This window comes from Macaca fascicularis, chromosome 7 (genome assembly GCF_037993035.2).
Source record: "Macaca fascicularis isolate 582-1 chromosome 7, T2T-MFA8v1.1".
Taxonomy (NCBI): Eukaryota; Metazoa; Chordata; class Mammalia; order Primates; family Cercopithecidae; genus Macaca; species Macaca fascicularis.
In genome coordinates this window covers 10,136,324-10,155,108 of record NC_088381.1, presented here as the reverse complement: position 1 = coordinate 10,155,108, position 18,785 = coordinate 10,136,324, and the positions used below count along the sequence as shown (strand labels likewise).

Below are 18,785 nucleotides of genomic sequence, written 5' to 3'. Positions count from 1 at the left end.
GGAGGCTGAGATGGCGCAAATCACTTGAGTCTAGGAGTTTGAGGCTGCAGTAAGCTCTGATCATGCCACTGCACTCCAGCCAGGGTGACAGAGTGAGACCCCATCTCTACTAAAATAAAATAAGCCTCTATATGCTTTATCTGTAAGAATTTTTTAAAGCCTTCTTTAAATTGTGTTATATTTTGAAGTTTTATTCCTGAAAACAAAATGTGTTATATTTAGGTAGCTCATTTTTCTCCAACATTTTCTTCTTTGTATTCTTTATGTGTATTTTATTTTGTGTGCATCAAAGATGACTTCATGGATGTCATTGTTTATGATGTTATACTTTTTCCTGTTCTTAAAATTTTGACATGGCAAAATTACAAAATCCATGTCTCATGTCCCCAATATCTTAATCTCTGTGGATCTTTTTCAGTTAACTCGTTTCTTTTTTCTTTTCTCTTAGTTTTCTACTATTTTGATCTCATCTTTTGGTAGGCCTGATCATTTTTAATGAATTTTGGACATTGTAAATTAAAAATTGTAGAGATCATTGGAGGATATCGATAGTGTCATTTTCCTCCAAAAATGATTTACTTTTGCTTGTAGGCAGGATCAGAGATTGAGCTGACTCACAGCTGGACCTCAGACTTGGTGAGGGCTGGTCAATGCCTACTTTACTCCTCCTTACAGGATGCAGTTATCAGCGGGTCCTGCCTGAAAGCCTTGGTTTTCCAAGACTTCCTCATCCATTGGCCCCGAACTCCAGTTTTGGTGCTGTAAGACTGGCAGAGCTTTCTTCAGCTTTACGACCTCCTGGGTTGTTTTTTAGCCTTGCATTAGGGGGATAAGCAGCCCTAAATGTTAGCCTAACCTCCTTGTATGCTTCTCTTCTCTCCAGGAATTTTGTCCAAGTCCTCAGTGCCTTGGTAGCTCTGATATCTTCAGATAAGACTTTTGGGGTCTTTTTGGGTAGGGGTGCCTGGTTCCTCATTCTCAGACTGGTAGAATAAGATAGTCATTGTTGGAATTTTACCTATATTTTTAAGTGAATATTCAGATATTAAAAATAAGTATACATAGCATACCTTATTTGCATTACTGAATCTTGTACCAATTACATATTAATCTGTGAAATCATATGATCATGTCTAATATAGAAGTTCAAGAATGTCAAAAACAACACTCAATAAAGCATTCAGCAATTTGGCCAGTTTTAAAAAAATCTACTAGATTTTAAATTCATACATCAGTCATTTACTTCATATATATTAGCAATCATATTTCACATATTCTCCCCTTTTCCTATTTTCCTACTGGGTTGCTTTATTCTAATTGATTTGTGGAAGTTTTGTATCTAATATGCAAAGAACTTCCACATATTCTTTGCCAATAATATGTGCTACAAATATTACTTCTCAGCCTGTCATCTTTCGAGTTTGTTTATAATTCCTGTAATTCAAAAAATTTTATTTTTATGTATTAAAATTTTTTCAGCAGCCAAAATTTGCCCTCCCGTTTCTAGATAATAAGAAATTCATCCCTGCTTTCTTGTTATAATTTCCTTTTTTTCTAAACATTTAAATACCTGATTCATGCAAAATATGTTTTACATCTGAGAAATGAGATATTGGGAACTAGCCTAGTTCTCACATGGCTGGTCAGTTGCTTTAACACCGTTAAAGTGATTTCTCCACAGATCTCATCTGCCACTCTTACGATATCTAAGTATCCATATACCTGGGTCTGTTTCTGGACACTCTTCTGTGCTTATTTTTTTCACCAGTGACTATCCATTTTATTTATTGAGACTTTTGAATATATTTTTATAATCAATAAGACAACTTCTTTACCCTTTTTAAGAAAGCATACCTTAGTTTCATATATTCTAAAAAATGAATTTGAGTAATTTTGACAAATGAAATCTTTTTGGGATTGAATATTGAATTTGTAGACCTCATTAGGTGAAATTGGTATCTTGATACTGTTAAGTTTTTTGTCTTCCTTTTTAAGTTTTATTTTTTAAAGTTTCTTTTAATAAATGTTTATTCCCGATTCATTCCTAGGAATTTTTTGTATGTTATTGCTATTATGAATGAGATATTTTCTTCCATTTTGTTTTATTTATTTATTTATTTATTTTGAGACAGAGTCTTGCTCTGTCACCCAGGCTGGAGTGCAGTGGTGCAATCCTGGCTCACTGCAGCCTTCGCCTCCCAGGTTCAAGCAATTCTTCTGACTCAGCATCCCAAGTAGTTGGGACCACAGGTGCCCGTTACCACCCCTGACTAATTTTGTTTTTTTCCCCCCTGAGATGGAGTCTTGCTCTGATGCCCAGGCTGGAGTGTAGTGGTACAATCTCGGCTCCTCAGCCTCCTAGGTTCAAACAGTTCTCCTGCCTCAGCCTCCAGAGTAGCTTGGGATTACAGGCATGTGCCAACATGCCTGGCTATTTTTTGTATTTTTAGTAGAGACGGGGTTTTACCATGTTGGCCAGGCTGGTCTCGAACTCCTGACCTCATGATCCACCCGCCTTGGCCTCCCACAGTGCTGAGATTACAGGGATGAGCCACCGTGCCCAGCCTAATTTTTGTATTTCTGGTAGAGACAAGGTTTCACCATGTTGGTCAGGCTGGTCTTGAACTCCTGACCTCAAGTGATCCACCTGCCAAAGTGCTGGGATTACAGGTGAGCGCCACTGCACCCGGCCTATGCCATAACTTTTGAGGGATCAAATTTATTTACCAGTGACTAAGATTAGTGATTTTATCTTTTTTTCTTGGTCCTTATGCCATTTGGTAAGATGAAATGCACTAAAAATTAATCTTACCAAATGTTAACGTTGTCATCTGTGTGTTTTGTGATTTTGGAAATGGAGTTGGAGGTATGTTCCAGTTTTATCCTTGTCTCTCCCTTTGAGTTTGAGCACTTCAGAAATGGCACTTTTGCTCTAGCAGGGAAATTCAGAGAACTGAGAGTTTCCTTTGGCTTTTGCATAATTTTTTTTCCCCTATTCCTAGGGGACTCCTTCTCACAGTTCCGGTTTGCTGAGGAGAAAGAATGGGATACTGAAGCTTCTTGTCCAAAACAGGTAAGATAAGCGTTGTCTTAAGTGTGGACTGGCTCTTCTTCAAGGCTGAAGGCTAATACCTTTTACATTCTTGCGACAGAGTCTTCATGTAGAAAGAGTAGAATTTTTATATAGTGTACTCTCAGCTAACCTTTTCAGAACATTTTCAGGGGGCTGAAATTCCACAAGTCCTTGAAGCGAGAGTACACTTTTCTACCTGGCCACCTGTGTGAATTATGCGGCACACATGGACTGGGTCTCGAGGTAGAAACTCGATAGCTGTGATTTTGACAGAGTGGATTACTTTGCCATTTGGTCTTCCCCCTTTGCCACTCTTTGACGATTCCCTTTAGAGTTGAAAATTAGTTTTCTCTCTCACTGTTTTTGGTGTTAGGTTGAGAACCCTTAACCTTATAGCTTTAAATAATACTTCTACAATTAAGAGAACAGAAGTATAAAATAAGGGCAAATATTGTAGAAGTCTTTCATCAAGTCTCTAAACCCCAAATGCCTTATTTTGTGTGTATGTAATATTTTCTTCTCAAGGAGTTCTGATTATTTTCCAAGCGGGCTTCCACTAATTCTTTTCGTATGAGATGACAGATATTTTCCCCCTTTTAGGATGCACATAGGGACATAGTGGTGGCTTGTGATATGCTCCCCAACTCCAGGACTAGAGCATACTGTCTGATAAACTGATTAGCATCTGCCCCCAGCTTCAGAGAGGTGGCTGAAGCTGCAGATGTGAAGCCCATAGGCAGTGTCCTCCCTGTTCTGCTCCCAGATCAGCATATGCGCTGTGGGTGGCTTGTTTGATCTCTGGGCCGGTTTTAAGCTCACTTGTTTGGGATGGCCTCTGACTCATACAGATTACGAGGAGCGAAGTCTCTTGGAAAATGACTGCCTGGCACTTTACAAAGAGCGTGTTATATATGCCATAGAAAAAGGTGAGAATTACATTTGTCTTTGCTAAGTCTGGGTCTACGCCTGAGGTACTTGTTAGAATTCTAGGACACAGCGAAGATAGATTGTTGAGGAATATGGTAGAAGCCAAACAAGTTGCATTTCATCTCCTTTTGAACCACATTGATTACCAAAGAATATTTCAAGTCGCTTCAGAGTTTCAAATAATTCTAAGCTTCGTCCTTCATCAGAACATAGAGCACTGGTTTACTAAATGTTTTTATTAAATGGAGCTTATTCAAAGTGAATGAGACAGACCCTGCCTGTTCACTGCTCTTGGCCCCTTACCTGGGCACACTGGCTGACCTGTAGTATGGTAGATGCTCAACAGATATTTACCTAATACGTGCACAAGAATACAACCTAAAATAAGGGTGCGATAAATGAATTAACAGTACTGGAAGAGATAGTTACTTTGCACTGGAAGTGATTGGAATTGGTACCGTGGGGAAAAGATCATTTGAATAGGTCTTGGTGGACAAGCGTGACTCTGGTAGGTCCTGTCTGAGGAAACAACATGAAAATGGGTAAGATCAGGAAAACGAGGTTACCCTCAGAGAAGGTTGTGGCCAGAGTGTAGTGTTCCCAGGGGAGGAGGCCTCAGTGGCAGGCGTGGGCTAGTTAGTACCAGCAGTCTCAGACCTGAGTGTGAATTCTGGATCTAAGACTTGGGTAAACTTTTTCTTTCTCTGTTGCTTCACCTGTAAAATGGAGCTAATAACAAAATATAACTCAGAGTTATAAGAAGGACTAAATTAGATAATAAATAAAAAGCCCTTGAGTGCAGTTCCTGATGCATATGGAACACTCAAAATGAGCTCTTTTATTACTCATATTATTTGTTAACAAAGTTTTGTTTAGCAAGAATATGGAAATGGTTAGATTTAACTTCAGCCGCATTGGGAAGGATGGGGAGGCATTGAACGGATGAGATGAGAGGTTAGGGGCAGGGAAACTGATAAGGAGGGTGTGGTGTTGGACGAATGGGAAAGAGCGAGAGCCCGAGGGCGTGCAGCCAGTGGGCGTGGGACACAGGTTGCTCACAGACAGGACTTGAGCGGAGGATGTGGTCACTGGCCAGATGTGAGGCACAGGGACAAGAAAGATTTGCAGTGACACTATGCTTTCTAGCTTGAGTGACTAGGTGGGTGGTGGTTACATGAATGGAACAAAATAAGAGCAGAAAGAAGTTAAGTTTGATTTTGAACAGTTCGAGTTGGAGGTAGGACGTGTCTGAAACTGAATTCATTTCCCCATCAAAACAATTTCCTGTCTGACTTAACTCCTCACTAAATTTCCTTGTTGATGTAAGAGAAAAAACTGGATATATATAATACATACTATATATAATTATATATTATATGTTGAGTGCATATAATATATAATATATATTCAAGTGCATATTATATATTATATATATGTACACACACATATATATGTAATTTGTTGTTATTCCACATACTATCCCATGTCCTCAGTGTGACCAGTGACGCAAGACAATAGAGAGAGGCTGGGCGCAGTGGCTCAGGCCTATAATCCCATGATTATAGGGATCATGGGAGGCCGAGGTGGGCAGATTCCCTGAGGTCAGGAGTTTGAGACCAGCCTGGCCAACATGGTGAAACCCCGCCTGTACTGAAAATACAAAAATTAGCTGGGCGTAGTGGTGCAAGTCTGTAATCGCAGCTACTTGAGAGGCTGAGGCAGGAGAATTGCTTGAACCAAGAAGGTGGACATTGCAATAAGCCGAGATCGTGCCACTGCACTCCAGCCTGGGCAACAGAGAGACTCCATCTCAAAAAAAAAAAAAAAAAAAGGAAAAGTAGAAATACGTTTTGTCTTTGCAGTTAAAGGGAGTGGGAGTTTGACAGGGAGACATGTCCAAAATCCTCAAGGGAGTCCTGGCAGGAGAGGGACCGGGTGTCACGGCTTGGACTTGGCGTTCGTTGCTCTGTGGCGGATACACAGGGTGAAGGGACACAGGCCAGCAGTCCGGGTGCTCTGATCTAGCTGTTGGCCTCCATGACCACAGGCGTGTTGGTCTCTTAGATCCGCAAGTGGGATTCTCACAGCTTTCCTTTGGACAGGGTGGGCACCATGTAAAGAGGGGATGAGTGGGAAGATAATTTCCCTGGGTGAACAAACAGATTTATTATTTATTAAATCACCTCGGTTTTTAAAATTCCAGATTAAATTTCTGTTGACAATGGTGACTTATCCAGTAGGACTTCTTTGAGCAGCTGCTGGGGGCTGAGCGAACTGCTGGGTGCTGAGTTATATGCGGCCGTTCCTGAGGGCCTGGCTTTTAAAGGCAGATTCCTGGCTCCCACCACCCCCACCACGCCCACCCCACCCAGAGAGTCCACTTCTGTGGGTGAGGCCTGTGAACCTGTATCTTAAAAAGCTGCCCAGCTTATTACTCCACCATACCGTGTACACATGGTCTCTGGGCCCCAGGCGCATATGGACAGTAAGTCCTGTAGATTCTGGGGAAGATGTAATGGTCTGATTAAAGGCTATGTTTTTTAGCTGCAAAGTGAATTATATAGCAGGTTCTTTTCTCACTAAAGAGTGTGCCTTTATACAGATACTGAGACTCAGAGCTCAGATTCCTGGCCAGAGAGGAAGCTTCAGGCTTGCAGATTCTTACCACACAGACAGGGTGCTGTGCACACTGATGGCAGAGAAGTGGGACAGAAAGGCTTTGTCCTATAGTCAGGACTGGCTCCCCTCTCCCAGCATTGGCGTGTCTCCTTTCTCTTTACACCCCACCCGCCATAGCATCCTTAGTGGGTGTTGTCTGCTCCTGTCTGTGGCCGGATGTCGCAGGCCAGGTCCTCTACTCCAACTGCGAGTGGCTGCCAGGGTTGACCAGGTTGACATGGGAGCTGGGTTACCCAGGCAAAAATAATGCACCGAATACTTTAAAACATGTAGAAAATGCTGATTTATTATTATTCCAATTAAAGCTATTTTAAAAATTCACAGTTTAGCATTAAAAGCAAGTCACTGCAGCTAACTTGCTTATCTAAGGCCTTCTTCAGCTTCAGACCTTTATGGGGCAAACTGGTGACCAAAAAAGAAAGCCTTCTTACAAAGTGGCTTTAAAAAATTTTTTAATTTTTTGTTTTTTGAGGAGACCAGCTCCTTTGAAATCTTCACACCACCTGTCAGCCCCATCTTCACTGCCTAAACAGCCCTATCCTCTTCTGTCCAAGGCCAGCAGTCTGAATTCAGGGAAGGGATCAGGTTAGATTTCATTAAATGCTTGCTTTTCTTTCAGCTTGTTAGTCATAGCAAAAGACTCCACAGTTTCCAGGTTACTGGGCAGTCTTCTTTTTTTTTTTTTTTTTTTTTTTTTGAGCTGGAGTTTCACTCTTGTTGCTCAGGCTATTGTGCAATGTCACGATCTCGGCTCACTGCAGCCTCTGCCTCTCAGGTTCAAGCGATTCTCCTGCCTCAGCCTCCTGAGTAGCTGGGATTACAGGCATCAGCCTGTAATTAACCATGCCTGGTTAATTTTTTGTATTTTTTTAGTAGAGACAGAGTTTCACCATGTTGGCCAGGGTGGTCTCAAACTCCTGACCTCAGGTGATTCACCTGCCTCGGCCTCCTGAAGTGCTGGGATTCCAGGCATGAGCCACTGCGCCCGGCCTGGACAGTCTTGATGGGAGGGTGATCATTGCCCTGTTTGCTCTGACAGTGTGAGCTGTGGCTCAGGAAGGTAGCTTTGGTTTTACTGATCATAATGTGGAGATGCAGAAACTCTTAACACATCAAGTGTGATGTATGATGTGTTTTGTTCCTAGCCAGATACCTCCAGTGGATTATTTATTTACAGTTTCTTCTTTTATTTCCAAAAGGTCATACTTAATTATCACCTGATATTTTCTTTTTAATCTATATATAGAATTCAGCATTTTACGTGGATAGCGAGTTACTGGTTCGAGCCCTTCAAGAGCTGCCTCTCTCCCTCCGACTCAACGTTGCTGCTGAACTGGTCCAGGTAGAAATCCTGAAGCCCTCTTGAAGCGGGTGGATTAGGGCAGGAGGAGAAAAAGAGGGAAACCCTTCCCTCAGCAGGATGTCTGTGTCAGCTTCCCTTTATAAAACTGAAGGTTTCATATCAACGTAGCATTCTGTAAAGTTTAAAGGAGAATCCAAAACATTTTCGAGGTTACTTTTTTACATTTTATATTTGAAACATTTTAAAGGATCAAATGTAGTGGAATTGAGTGAAATGTAAAATATAAAGTCTGGCTATTTTACTCAAAATATTTATGCATCATCCTGCTGTGTGTTCGACACTAGGGACACAGTGGTGAACAGGCAGACGTGGTTCCTGCCTTTCTGGAACTTCATCTATTGGGAAAGGTGAATATTAATCAGAGTCACACAAACATATACAAACTGTAATACGTCATGTGAAGTACAGTGTGTTTTTAGAGTAAGTCCGTTTCTCGTGTGGTGTTGTTAGGAATGGCTTTCCTGAAGCAGTGATAGATGAGCTGAGGTCTAAAGCATAAGGACATTTGAGCTGGAATTTAAACGAGAAAAGACCCACTCAGCTCTGCATTAACAAAAGCGACGCTGCTGCCAAGTAGAGAAGACTGTGGGGTCGGAGTGCATGCGTGGGAGTGAGTCTGCATGTGCAGGTGCACACGCGCAGAGCAGGTGAGGGAGGCACATGGGGAGGCTGCTGCACAGGTGCAGGTGAGTAGTAGTGTAGCTTGGACTACAGTAGTAATGGTGGAGATGGCGGAGATGTACTGAGGTATTTCAAAGGTACAATTAACAGGATTTGGCGATATGTTGGAAATTGGGAGAGAGTGGTCAATAAAAAATTCAAGATTTTCCAAATTGTGCAACTCAGTGGTAGGCAGGATCAGGAAGGGTGAGTTTTGGACTTGATGAGTTTGTGCCTCTGAGATCTCCAAGTGGAAATAATAGTCAACTGGATGTAGAACTATAAAGTTCAGCATTAAGGGCTAGACATACACATTCAGGAGGTAACAGGATGAAGTGATAATTGATGAACTAAGAGACGGGGAGGCCCGAAGACTATGCCATGAAGAGCTTCAAAATTCTGGCACGATTAAAAAAAAAAAAAAAAAGTGAAACCCTGGGACGTACTGATTTTAAATAGAATCCTAGCAACTGAAATTATCAACTTCCTTCTGCGGCTGAATGTGATGCTAAGCTTGAGTGTAGCAATGAATTGGTTACCCACCCATTTGCTGTAGTGCATTTACTAGTCTAACATTTGGGGCAGCAGGCAGAGGACAGGGATGGAGGACAGTTAGGGACAGGGTAGAGAACTAGAAAAAACTGCATTTGCCACTAATGGGGGAATGCCCTGGAGGGTCTTTGGAAACATTTGGGGGTGTTTGGGAGAGCTCTAGTGGCTTTTCTGCTGATGTCCAGTGATGTTCAAAGTTCTGAAGTGCTTGGCTTGATCTGACAGGATGAGGAATGTTTAGCAGAACTCACCAGGGAAAGGCTGAGATAAAGGCTTCAGGACTCAGGACAGAGAGGAAGTGGTTGTGAGCGTTTGAAAGTGAAGGATGTAATGTCAGTGGCAGGCATTAGAGTAAAGGTATAAAATAATTACGTGACTTTGAAATCCTGGTGAAATCACTTAAAAACATTTCTCCCCGACTCATGCTGCAGAGCAGGATTCTCTTCCTTGTCTGCACATTAGAATCATCGGGGGAGTTAAGAACAGACACCCACTCCAGACCAATTACATGACTCTGAGATTAGAACAGAGGACCATGTCCCAGCATTGCCCCGTACAACTGACTATGCTGGACATCTATTCCTGTTTGTATATAAAGCCATACCGTCTTCCATGTCTGCTCAGGATGTTTATGTAAAAATAAGGGATCAGGACCTCCAGTGGAGGTTGAACTTCTGAACCTGCCCCCTGTGAGGCCTTGCTAGTCCCCGGAGCCTTCCCTCGAGAGCAGTGATTCTCAGCCTTAGATTGTAACCTTATATTACAGTCACCGGGGGAGTTTGTCACTTTTATTAAAGTAAAACATCGATTCAGACAAATGCACATGTGAGTATAACCATGGAATGAGCATCCGGATAAAGACTCAGAATATTGTCAGCACCCTAGAAGCCAGCGTTCAGACGCACTCCAAGTCACTCTCTCCCCAAAAGGCACTCACTCGCCTAGCCTCTAATACTGTGGTTTGTTTTTGAACATTTTACAAATATAATCATCGAATTGTGTATTTTCTTTTGTGTCTGGCATTTTTTACTCGATGTTGGTAAGAGACTCTTCTTGGTGAATTTGTTCCTGTACCTTTATATTAGTGCACTTAAATACAATGAACAGATCTGATTTGCTAATTACTTCTTGGGGACATTTTACAGATGTTCATGTCTCATTACAGATTTAAGTGTTAAAGCCAAATAGACCTGTGGTCCTCTGGCAGTTTTCAGGCCAGCACTAGGAAGACATGGATCTTTTAATTCCAAATCTGAGCTAGTTAGCACGTGGTCGAGGTGGGGAGAGTGGGAGGCACAGTGCTGGCATGTCTCAGTGAGGTCTCCCACATTTACCCCAGATGTTAGGAAGGGTGCCCGCCAGGGCCTGCAAAGGAGCCACTTTGTGAACTATCCAAATTGAGTTTCCTATGTCACCAAGTTTGATGGCTTCCTTTAGCCTCCTATGTATTTACTTAAGCCAAGATGGCAAGACTCACATTTTTAATTCAGTTTTTATACTTCTCTTTCAGGCCACAGTTCCTTTAGAGCTTCCTCAGGTGAAACCAAAGAGAACTGATGATGGCAAGGGATTAGGGATGCAGTTAAAGGGGCCTCTGGGGCCTGGAGGAAAGGGGCCCATCTCTGAGCTAAAATCTGCAGCTGCTGGCTGCCCTGTGTGGCTGGGCACAGACAACCCAAGACCGGGTCCTTCAACGGATTCTCAGAAACCCACTTCCCCACTGCAGTCAGCAGGAGACCATTTGGAAGAAGAACTAGATCTGTTGCTTAATTTAGATGCACCTGTAAAAGAGGGAGATAACATCTTACCAGATCAGACATCTCAGGATCTGAAATCCAAGAAAGATGGGGAGGTGGTCCAAGAGGAGGAAGGTATGGCTTTCCTTTTATTCCCCATGAATCTTGATTCTGGTGGTTTTTCAAGAACAGCCCCACCTGCATCACATCCGCACACATCCCTCTCGGTGTCTGACATTGATCCAGTGTTGTCCACTGACATCTATTTCTGTGCTCACATCTCTGCTTCACCCTGAGCTGACCTTTCTGACAACCTTCCTCTCATTCGACACACCGAGCTTCCAAAGCTGCTACCTGCCTGACTGCAGTAGAAACCTGGGGCTGCACATGGAATTTCCGCTATCACAAGGCATTGGGATACCTGTAGCCTTCAGCCGTTCGGCAGTGGACCTTCTACTCGACTGACAGGCCACCTCTTCGTACTTTTTTCTTGCTATTTCAATCTTACATTTTGACAAAAGAACATCACATTCTAATTTCTGCATGTCCTGTGAGAGGTGGCCCATCTGGTGTAGAGGGGCCCGGGGTGACTGCCACATCCATGTATTGCGTTTGAGATCCTTGAATTTTCCAGGACTGCTGCAATAATAGTAAAGAGAAAACTGAGCTGTTGGTCTTTAAAAAAAAAAAAAAAAAAAAAAAAAAAAAAAAAACAACAACAACTAGTAAGGTGTGAAGTTCAACGTCAGAATAAAGAGGGAATCCTCTACCCAGCTTTTTTGTTCAGATGTGACTGTATCATCTTAGGGAGTAACAGTGACGAGAATGTTTCCCCTTGTTGTAAGGAAAGTAATAATTAGGGCTGGATTCTATCTGGGAACAAACCTGAGGGAAGCATCTGAGGGTGTTAACATTGTTTTTATTTCCCCAGTTTGTGCAAAACCATCTGTGACTGAAGAAAAGAACGTGGAACCTGAGCAACCAAGTACATCCAGACATGTTACCGAGGAAGAGCTGGAAGACTGGTTGGACAGCATGATTTCCTAAAATGGGGAAGAAAAGTGCCTGAAGCAAATCTTGGTTGCCTTCTAAGGGCAGGTGGGCATAAGGCTGTCCTTCAGGAACAGCCAGTTTACAAGCATGCCCCAAGCTAGTGTGTTCCATTGTGCTCATAGCAGTAAATGCCTACCTCTGTGTTTGACATCTGAAAGAATACATTGAAGCAGCTTGTTGCATTTGTTTTTCTGGCTTAGTAATCTAATAGATTCCCTCAAGGGCGGGATATATACTCTGGCCCTTGTTTCTAGCCGCCTTCCTTGCAGTGTTTACAGCATAGCAGGTGCTGCTGCTGATTAAGAGAATAGATGCAAACAAACAAGGCTTGCATTTGGCCAAAATAAACAAATGCTAGTCTGTCCAGTTTTTCTTTCTTTCTTGCGTGGGGCCCTGGGCAATTTGTCGCATGTCCCCTTTTCCAGCAGTCACAGAGGAGCTGTAGAATCAACCAGAAGTGGTACATTCCAAGAGGCCAAACCACGGAGGTGTTGGTGTGTATTACTTTATTGCAGTGGGCACTTCATTGTATTTGAGGAGATTCACCTCAACAAAGCAGCTCCACTACTTACAAGGACCATAAAGCATTACTCCATTTTGGCATAAGGTTGAGATTTTTTCTGAAGTTTCAGTACAGTACTTTTCTTCTAATAACAGCAGTTGACTGCTGTTACTAAAAAAACTTGTATGAATAACCTTCAAGTGCAGTTTCATAAAGTAAGACAGAAGATCACAACTAATGAATGGAACTGTCCTTCTGGAACACAAACATAAAAAACTTGCATAGCTATATCTAAAGAGGTTTTAAGGCACTTAATCGATATTTCAGTGTCGACAAAGTGTCGGTTTTTTTTCCTATTTCTTTAACTGCTTAAAGCTTTTCTGGATACAGTCACTAGCAAGTACCATGGGAAAAAATTAGAGTGCAGTTAACATTATCTTTTGTAGTTCAGACCCTATGAGTCACAAGTTGGATACCATGGTGACATTCCAGTGTTTAAAATTTCAGGTATTACACACATTCGAGACTTCATAATTCACTAGCCCTTTCCCTAATGCTCCCATCCCAACAAACAAAAACTTGAAGGCATTTGCCTAGAGATGACTTGATTCTTCGCCATCCTTAAACATTTTGACAGGTTCTCTCCCACAGTATATGTCCATTAGGCACAAAAAGCCAAATCAATTTCAAAATAGCACAGATTTTTAGCAAACAAACAGCTTTTTTAAGGGAGGCATTTAGAAAATGTCACATTTCAGATATGCTGCAGAACTGTAAAAGGAGGACTTTATTTCATGGGAAGTTGACTGTCCAGAATTGTGGCGCTTCTTTCATTCAGATTTATCCAAGCTGATCTTCATACTGTTTACGAAAGCAGTCACCAGCTGGGAAGAAATCCCAGCACCTTTCTTGGTACATCTTCCAGACATAAGATTCCTGAAATAATGGGAACAACGGGTGCTTATTTCTAAACCACAGTAAGCGAAAACCCACTTTGTTTTTACCCTCTGATGTGAATTTATATGAGGCCAAACCTGCACATTCATTCTTGCTCTATTCTGCTGTTTGGGGAGCAAGAAGCCATGGCTCCCTGACACACGCTGGCAGGGAAGCAGAAAAATCCCCTTCTGCCCCAAACAAAACTGAAACCAATCATTCAATGTTTGCCATTAAAACTACTTAACGATTTAGCAATAAGCTGATTCCACGCCGTTGGTGGAAGACGGAGGAATGCATGAGGGAATGTTTATTGCTAAATCCAGATCTGGAAACCGGCGACTTCTGCCAAAGAAAGATATTTGATACGTTTGGTATTGATATTTGAATAATTTGATAACTGACGTTTTCCTCCCTTGTTCTCTACCTTTATGTTTCTTTTTCACATTTAGTCACAAAATTTGACACATCCTCTCACATGCACACCTCCAGGCTCCTGTGTCACCCACACATGAGGTCGTTATCTTTCTTAGGCTGGCTCTCACTCCGTTGTACTCCGATTTTTCTGCTTTGTTACAGCCACCCACTCCATTCCTCATTGTCTTTTTCCTCTGTAATGTTCTCCCCACCTCCAGCTCTTCTAGTCTGAAGCAGTAGCTATAAGCGTTTGGAAAATGTCAGTGTTTGTTGGGAAGGATAACCAGGAGGACCTTGGCTTCTTACTAAGTCACAAAAAGGTAATGGAAAAATGCATACATGGGATTAATGGGGCCATCTATCTATTTCAGATAGCCTATGCCCTATGCAGTCTCAAGGTTTAGTAAAGGGAGATCTAACACGGGTGTATGATTCTTAATTGAAGGCATTTTGTTTCTCACCTGACCCGTGTGCTCTGTTTCATCTTTATTAATCAAATACATCAGAAAGAACCTGGAACGAGGAAAAAAGATAGTATTAGATACTCTGGTCAAGACCCAAGTTCATTCACATGGATTAACTGTAATCAGGGCTCAGAAAGGCTGTTCGGTCCCATGCTGTCTACAGTGACTTTAAGAATCAGGGAACTGTGGCATAAGGACGCACACCATCATTTGTGTCCATCATAGTAGCACACATGAATCTCGAAATTAGCCACTTCGTGAGGAGAGATGCTTTTTGCCATCCCTAAACCTCGAGCTAAGATCACTTGCAAGGTAGCATTTTGGCCACCATTTTATTGTTAACAAAATTCTAATAAAACAAATGGTAGCCCAAATTCTTACCATAGAATATTTAACAGGCCATTTGTCATCTCATAAAAATACAGAATTGAAATGATGTGTGTGTCTCAAGAGTATCTGTCATGGAAAAGTTAGAAAGTATTTAATCTCGTTGAGTTGCTCTGATTCTTCCTGAAGGCTAGTTTTGTTTTTATCATAGATAGCTGGGGGAATGCCAGTGGAGTTTCACTTGCTTTGTGATCTGTGTCTTAGGTTTGAGTTTGTCTGTGACACATAAGTATCCCAGGGGGCAGGGGCTGAACTCTCAGCTCACATTACATGATCTCAGAGACAGTTTCCAAAGGAACCAGGCTCGTGCCCTTCAGGAAAAGGATGGTGAGGCTGGCGATATGAGAAAGTAGAAATTCTGTCCTGAGGGTGGAGAGTCTGAGCCCCAGATCTGGAGTTCTGTCAGGGTGATACTCTGTTTAGAGCTTCAGATCCTGGCCCACAGTAGCAGCTCTAAGTAGGTTTATTGCCTTTCCCCTTCTTGTTTACTGAGAAAGCAAGCAGGGTTAATCTCTTTATCCTGTTTGATTCTTAGGGGCTTAGGACATCATTCCTTGCCCAGCACATTTACTTGACAAAGCACCATTTTGGGTGGGAGGCTCAAATATGAACAAGTTGGGTTCTTTCCCCTCAAGCTTGCTCCTAGAGGGGATAGAGACCAGTGTAGCAGTGCCATGGGAAGGCACAGAAAGGGGTTCCAACCCAAATGACAGCATCCTTCCACTGGTCTGTCATCTGTGAAAGATGAGGGCTCAGCTCTAATCCCAGCATTCTGGGAGGCCAGGGTGGGTGGATTGCTTGGGCTCAGGAGTTCGAGACCAGCCTGGGGAATATGGCAAAACCCCATCTCTACCAAAAAATACCAAAAAAAAAAAAGCTGGTGCTAAATGAGTGGTGTGTCTGTCCCAGCTGCTCAGGAGGCTGAGGCGGGAGGATGGCTTGAGCCTGGGAGGTGGAGGTTGCAGTGAGCCAAGATCACACCACTGCACTTGAGCCTGGGCAACAGGGTGAGACCCTATCTCGAAAGAGAAAGAGAGAAAGGAAAGAAAGAGGACTCTCTAAGCTACAAAATAGAGAGAGAAGGGGGAAGAGCTAGGCAGGGGAGCAGAGCCCAGGATTTTTTTTCTTGTAAATGATCAGTTACAGGGTCTGAGTTATCAGGTAATAAAATCTGTATACTCTTCTGTAAGTTTTTAAGTTTTATAGGAAGTCCCTAGTACCCAGTAGGTTCAGGTAACTTGTTCTTCAGTGAATGCTTTACCTTAGAAGAAGTAAAACATTTATTAGTTGCCTACTGGGTGCCAGGCATTGTTCTAGGTGCTGGGATAAAGCAGTATGAAAGGGCCGGGCGTGATGGCTCACGCCTGTAATCCTAGCACTGGGAGGCTGAGCCAGGCGGATCACCTGAGGTCAGGAGTTCAAGACCAGCCTCGCCAACATGGGGAAACTCCCATCTCTACAAAAATGTAAAAATGAGCTGGGTGTGATGGCAGGCGCCTGTAATCCCAGCTCCTCAGCAGGCTGAGGCAGGAGAATCGCTTGAACCCGGGAAGCAGGGGATGCAGTGAGCCAAGACTGCACTCCAACCTGGGCAACAGAGCAAGACACTGTCTCAAAAAAAAAAAAAGGTAATATGAAAACAGACATGCCCAAAAATATCCCAGGTCATGGGGCTTAGCTATTAATGAGAAAGGACAGACATGAGGAGGCCTGAAAACTGACCACAGAATTTAAAAACATGCAGGTTACAGGCCCCTTTGATAAGACCCAGTCTTAGGATGTGGTGTGGAGGAAAGCCTGCCAGTAGGAGGTTCACAGGAGAATGAGAAGCGAAAAACTGAAGACAGTGAGTGAGCATGGACAGCTGTCCATTGTGCTGAAAGGGAAAAAGAAGTAGGGCTATAGTTGGAAGTAAAAGTGGGGCCACAGATTTTTCTTTGTTTAGGATTTTAAAAAAGCGTATTTATATGGTGATAGAAGAAGTCCAGTAGAGAAAGAGAAATTGCTGGAGGTATGTGTCCTGGATGGAATCCAATCACAGGTTGAGGGGGCTGGCCTTTTGCTAGGAGCAGGAATTGTCCACAACACACGTCTATCACACATGGGAGAGGCAGAGTCTATGGACAAAGGTACAGGTTCATGGGGACTCCTGGAAGTTCTGTTCTGGTTACTCTTTTTCCAGCAGAGACTGAACTATATGACATAATTGGCTTTCTCTATGCTACAAACTCCTATCAGTTCTGTTAACCAAGAATACTCACAAGTAGTTGGCTAAGTTGTGCTCTTGTAAGGTATGTGTTTCAAAACCATGAGGGGTCGTGTCAAAGTAGTCATTGCCAATCCCACAGATGAAACATTTGGTCTAAGAAAAATAACAGGCAGAAAAGGCATTTGTAGGCATAATATAGGCAGGAGAGAAAACTGTCATGATTCTGTCGAATTGAGGGACAATGAAAACTTTCTCATGCTTTTGGCTTTTAGTCATTCACTCAGTGGTACCGCACACTTAGCTCCCGGTTAGCTGAGGATACTGCTCCCTCTGATTATGGGACAGTGAAGGCGGCAGCAGAGTGGCAGGCCTGGCAGGGGTATGGCAGAGTGCAGAGCACAGGGCATGGAAAACAAACTGTGGTCTTGCTTAGTACTGGCCCTAAGTAATAGTAAAACCTATTGTTTAAAAAATCCATTTGCTGCTGGGGATATTAAAGTAGAGCTGGGATTAGTAGTTAGAGGAACATTACCTCCATATCTTCTCGCACTTGTTCCTGCTGGTCTCTTAGCTCTCCGAAAGCATCAATAATAAGACCTGGAATTTTAAATACAAAGACAAAGCAATCTGTGGAGTGGTTCAGTGGTTCAGGGGTAGAGGAATGATAGAGGGATTGGAAGAAGCTACTTTGTTCTGTTAAAGTGAATTATCAAGCTGAACCACTCAAAGCAAAATTAGAAAAATAATACTCGTGTTTCTAACAATTTCGCATCGTTCCTCCCAACTCTACCTTTCGACACTATGCAGTGCTGTTAGCTACTTGCTTCTCCCTTAAATTCATCATCTTTCTCCAATCTTGACAAGCTATTGACTGAAATACCATTCCTTCCCTCCCCTCCCCTGCACTGTCCAGCTCCTCTGCTCCTACCCCATCTCCCTCTCTGGGAGGAAAATGAAGACGACAAGACCAGCCACAGGAGAGAGCTCAGAAGCAGAAGTGAGGGGGAAATAATTCAGAGTAGAGGAACAGAAGGAAGGGGTTCCTCTGTATGGATGAAGCTTATAACTGTGCCTGGGTGTGTCTTTGGCTTTATATATAGCCAAGGCCTCAGGTATAGTAGATACTAAATTAGCTCTTGCTAAATTAACAAGTAAATGAATTCACACACTTCTTCATAAACCAATTAAGTCATAGATGCAAGAAGGCAAAAATAACTAGATTAAAACCTGTTCATACTCAACATAATTGGCAATCATACCTTGAATGATGGCCAGCAAGATGACAATGACAAAGAAGAAAAAGGTAATGTCAAAGACAATGCGATACATTTCATAAGGATCACCAGCAGGGTCTTCAATCTCGTCACCAATGCCACCTCCTGCTCTCACTCCCACGTACATGTGGAAAAGGTAACACTAGAGAAGAAAAATAATGGCGATTTAGGCACAAGTCACAGTTCTGTTTTTAGCAAGATGGTCAGATCATTCATATGATTCGGTCAGATTATGGCAACCCCGAGCCAGGAGAGGGGAACTCTTCAGAGGTACCAGTATTCATGCTGCTAGCTGCTGTCCACTACACCCTCTGGACAGTCTGACATCTACAAAGATGGAAGCCTGTTGTTACATTTAGGCTTTTAAAAGGTACTTTGTAGGCCCATTAAAAAGAAAACAGTTTTGAACCATTTGATAGAACAGAATTCATTTAAGGTAGATGTAAGTTAAAAGATCTTTAAGCCTTGATGTGCATCGCCTATGCCAGATACTAATTTTTCCTCATTAAGACTGTTAGCCTGGCCTTCAGGCTGTGCCTTAAACTGCAAAATA

General features: G+C 42.6%; 2 protein-coding genes across 8 annotated transcripts in view; one reads left to right on the top strand and one right to left on the bottom strand.

The window, feature by feature from the left end:
• AVEN (apoptosis and caspase activation inhibitor) overlaps positions 1 to 12,409 on the top strand; it is a 186,480-nt gene extending 174,071 nt beyond the window's left edge. For both annotated transcript variants that reach the window (XM_045395240.2, XM_065547711.1), the window contains 4 exons: positions 3,003 to 3,073; positions 7,926 to 8,021; positions 10,765 to 11,125; positions 11,922 to 12,409. In XM_045395240.2, the coding sequence (XP_045251175.1) occupies positions 3,003 to 3,073; positions 7,926 to 8,021; positions 10,765 to 11,125; positions 11,922 to 12,037 (644 nt within the window). In that variant the 3' untranslated portion in view covers positions 12,038 to 12,409. The remainder of the gene's footprint in view (positions 1 to 3,002; positions 3,074 to 7,925; positions 8,022 to 10,764; positions 11,126 to 11,921) is intronic.
• Positions 12,410 to 12,534: 125 nt separating this feature from the next.
• RYR3 (ryanodine receptor 3) overlaps positions 12,535 to 18,785 on the bottom strand; it is a 566,003-nt gene continuing 559,752 nt past the window's right edge. For all 6 annotated transcript variants that reach the window (XM_005559076.5, XM_065547708.2, XM_065547709.2 and 3 more), the window contains 5 exons: positions 18,218 to 18,374; positions 17,491 to 17,555; positions 17,011 to 17,111; positions 14,360 to 14,411; positions 12,535 to 13,481 (listed from right to left, as the gene is read on the bottom strand). In XM_005559076.5, the coding sequence (XP_005559133.3) occupies positions 13,386 to 13,481; positions 14,360 to 14,411; positions 17,011 to 17,111; positions 17,491 to 17,555; positions 18,218 to 18,374 (471 nt within the window). In that variant the 3' untranslated portion in view covers positions 12,535 to 13,385. The remainder of the gene's footprint in view (positions 13,482 to 14,359; positions 14,412 to 17,010; positions 17,112 to 17,490; positions 17,556 to 18,217; positions 18,375 to 18,785) is intronic.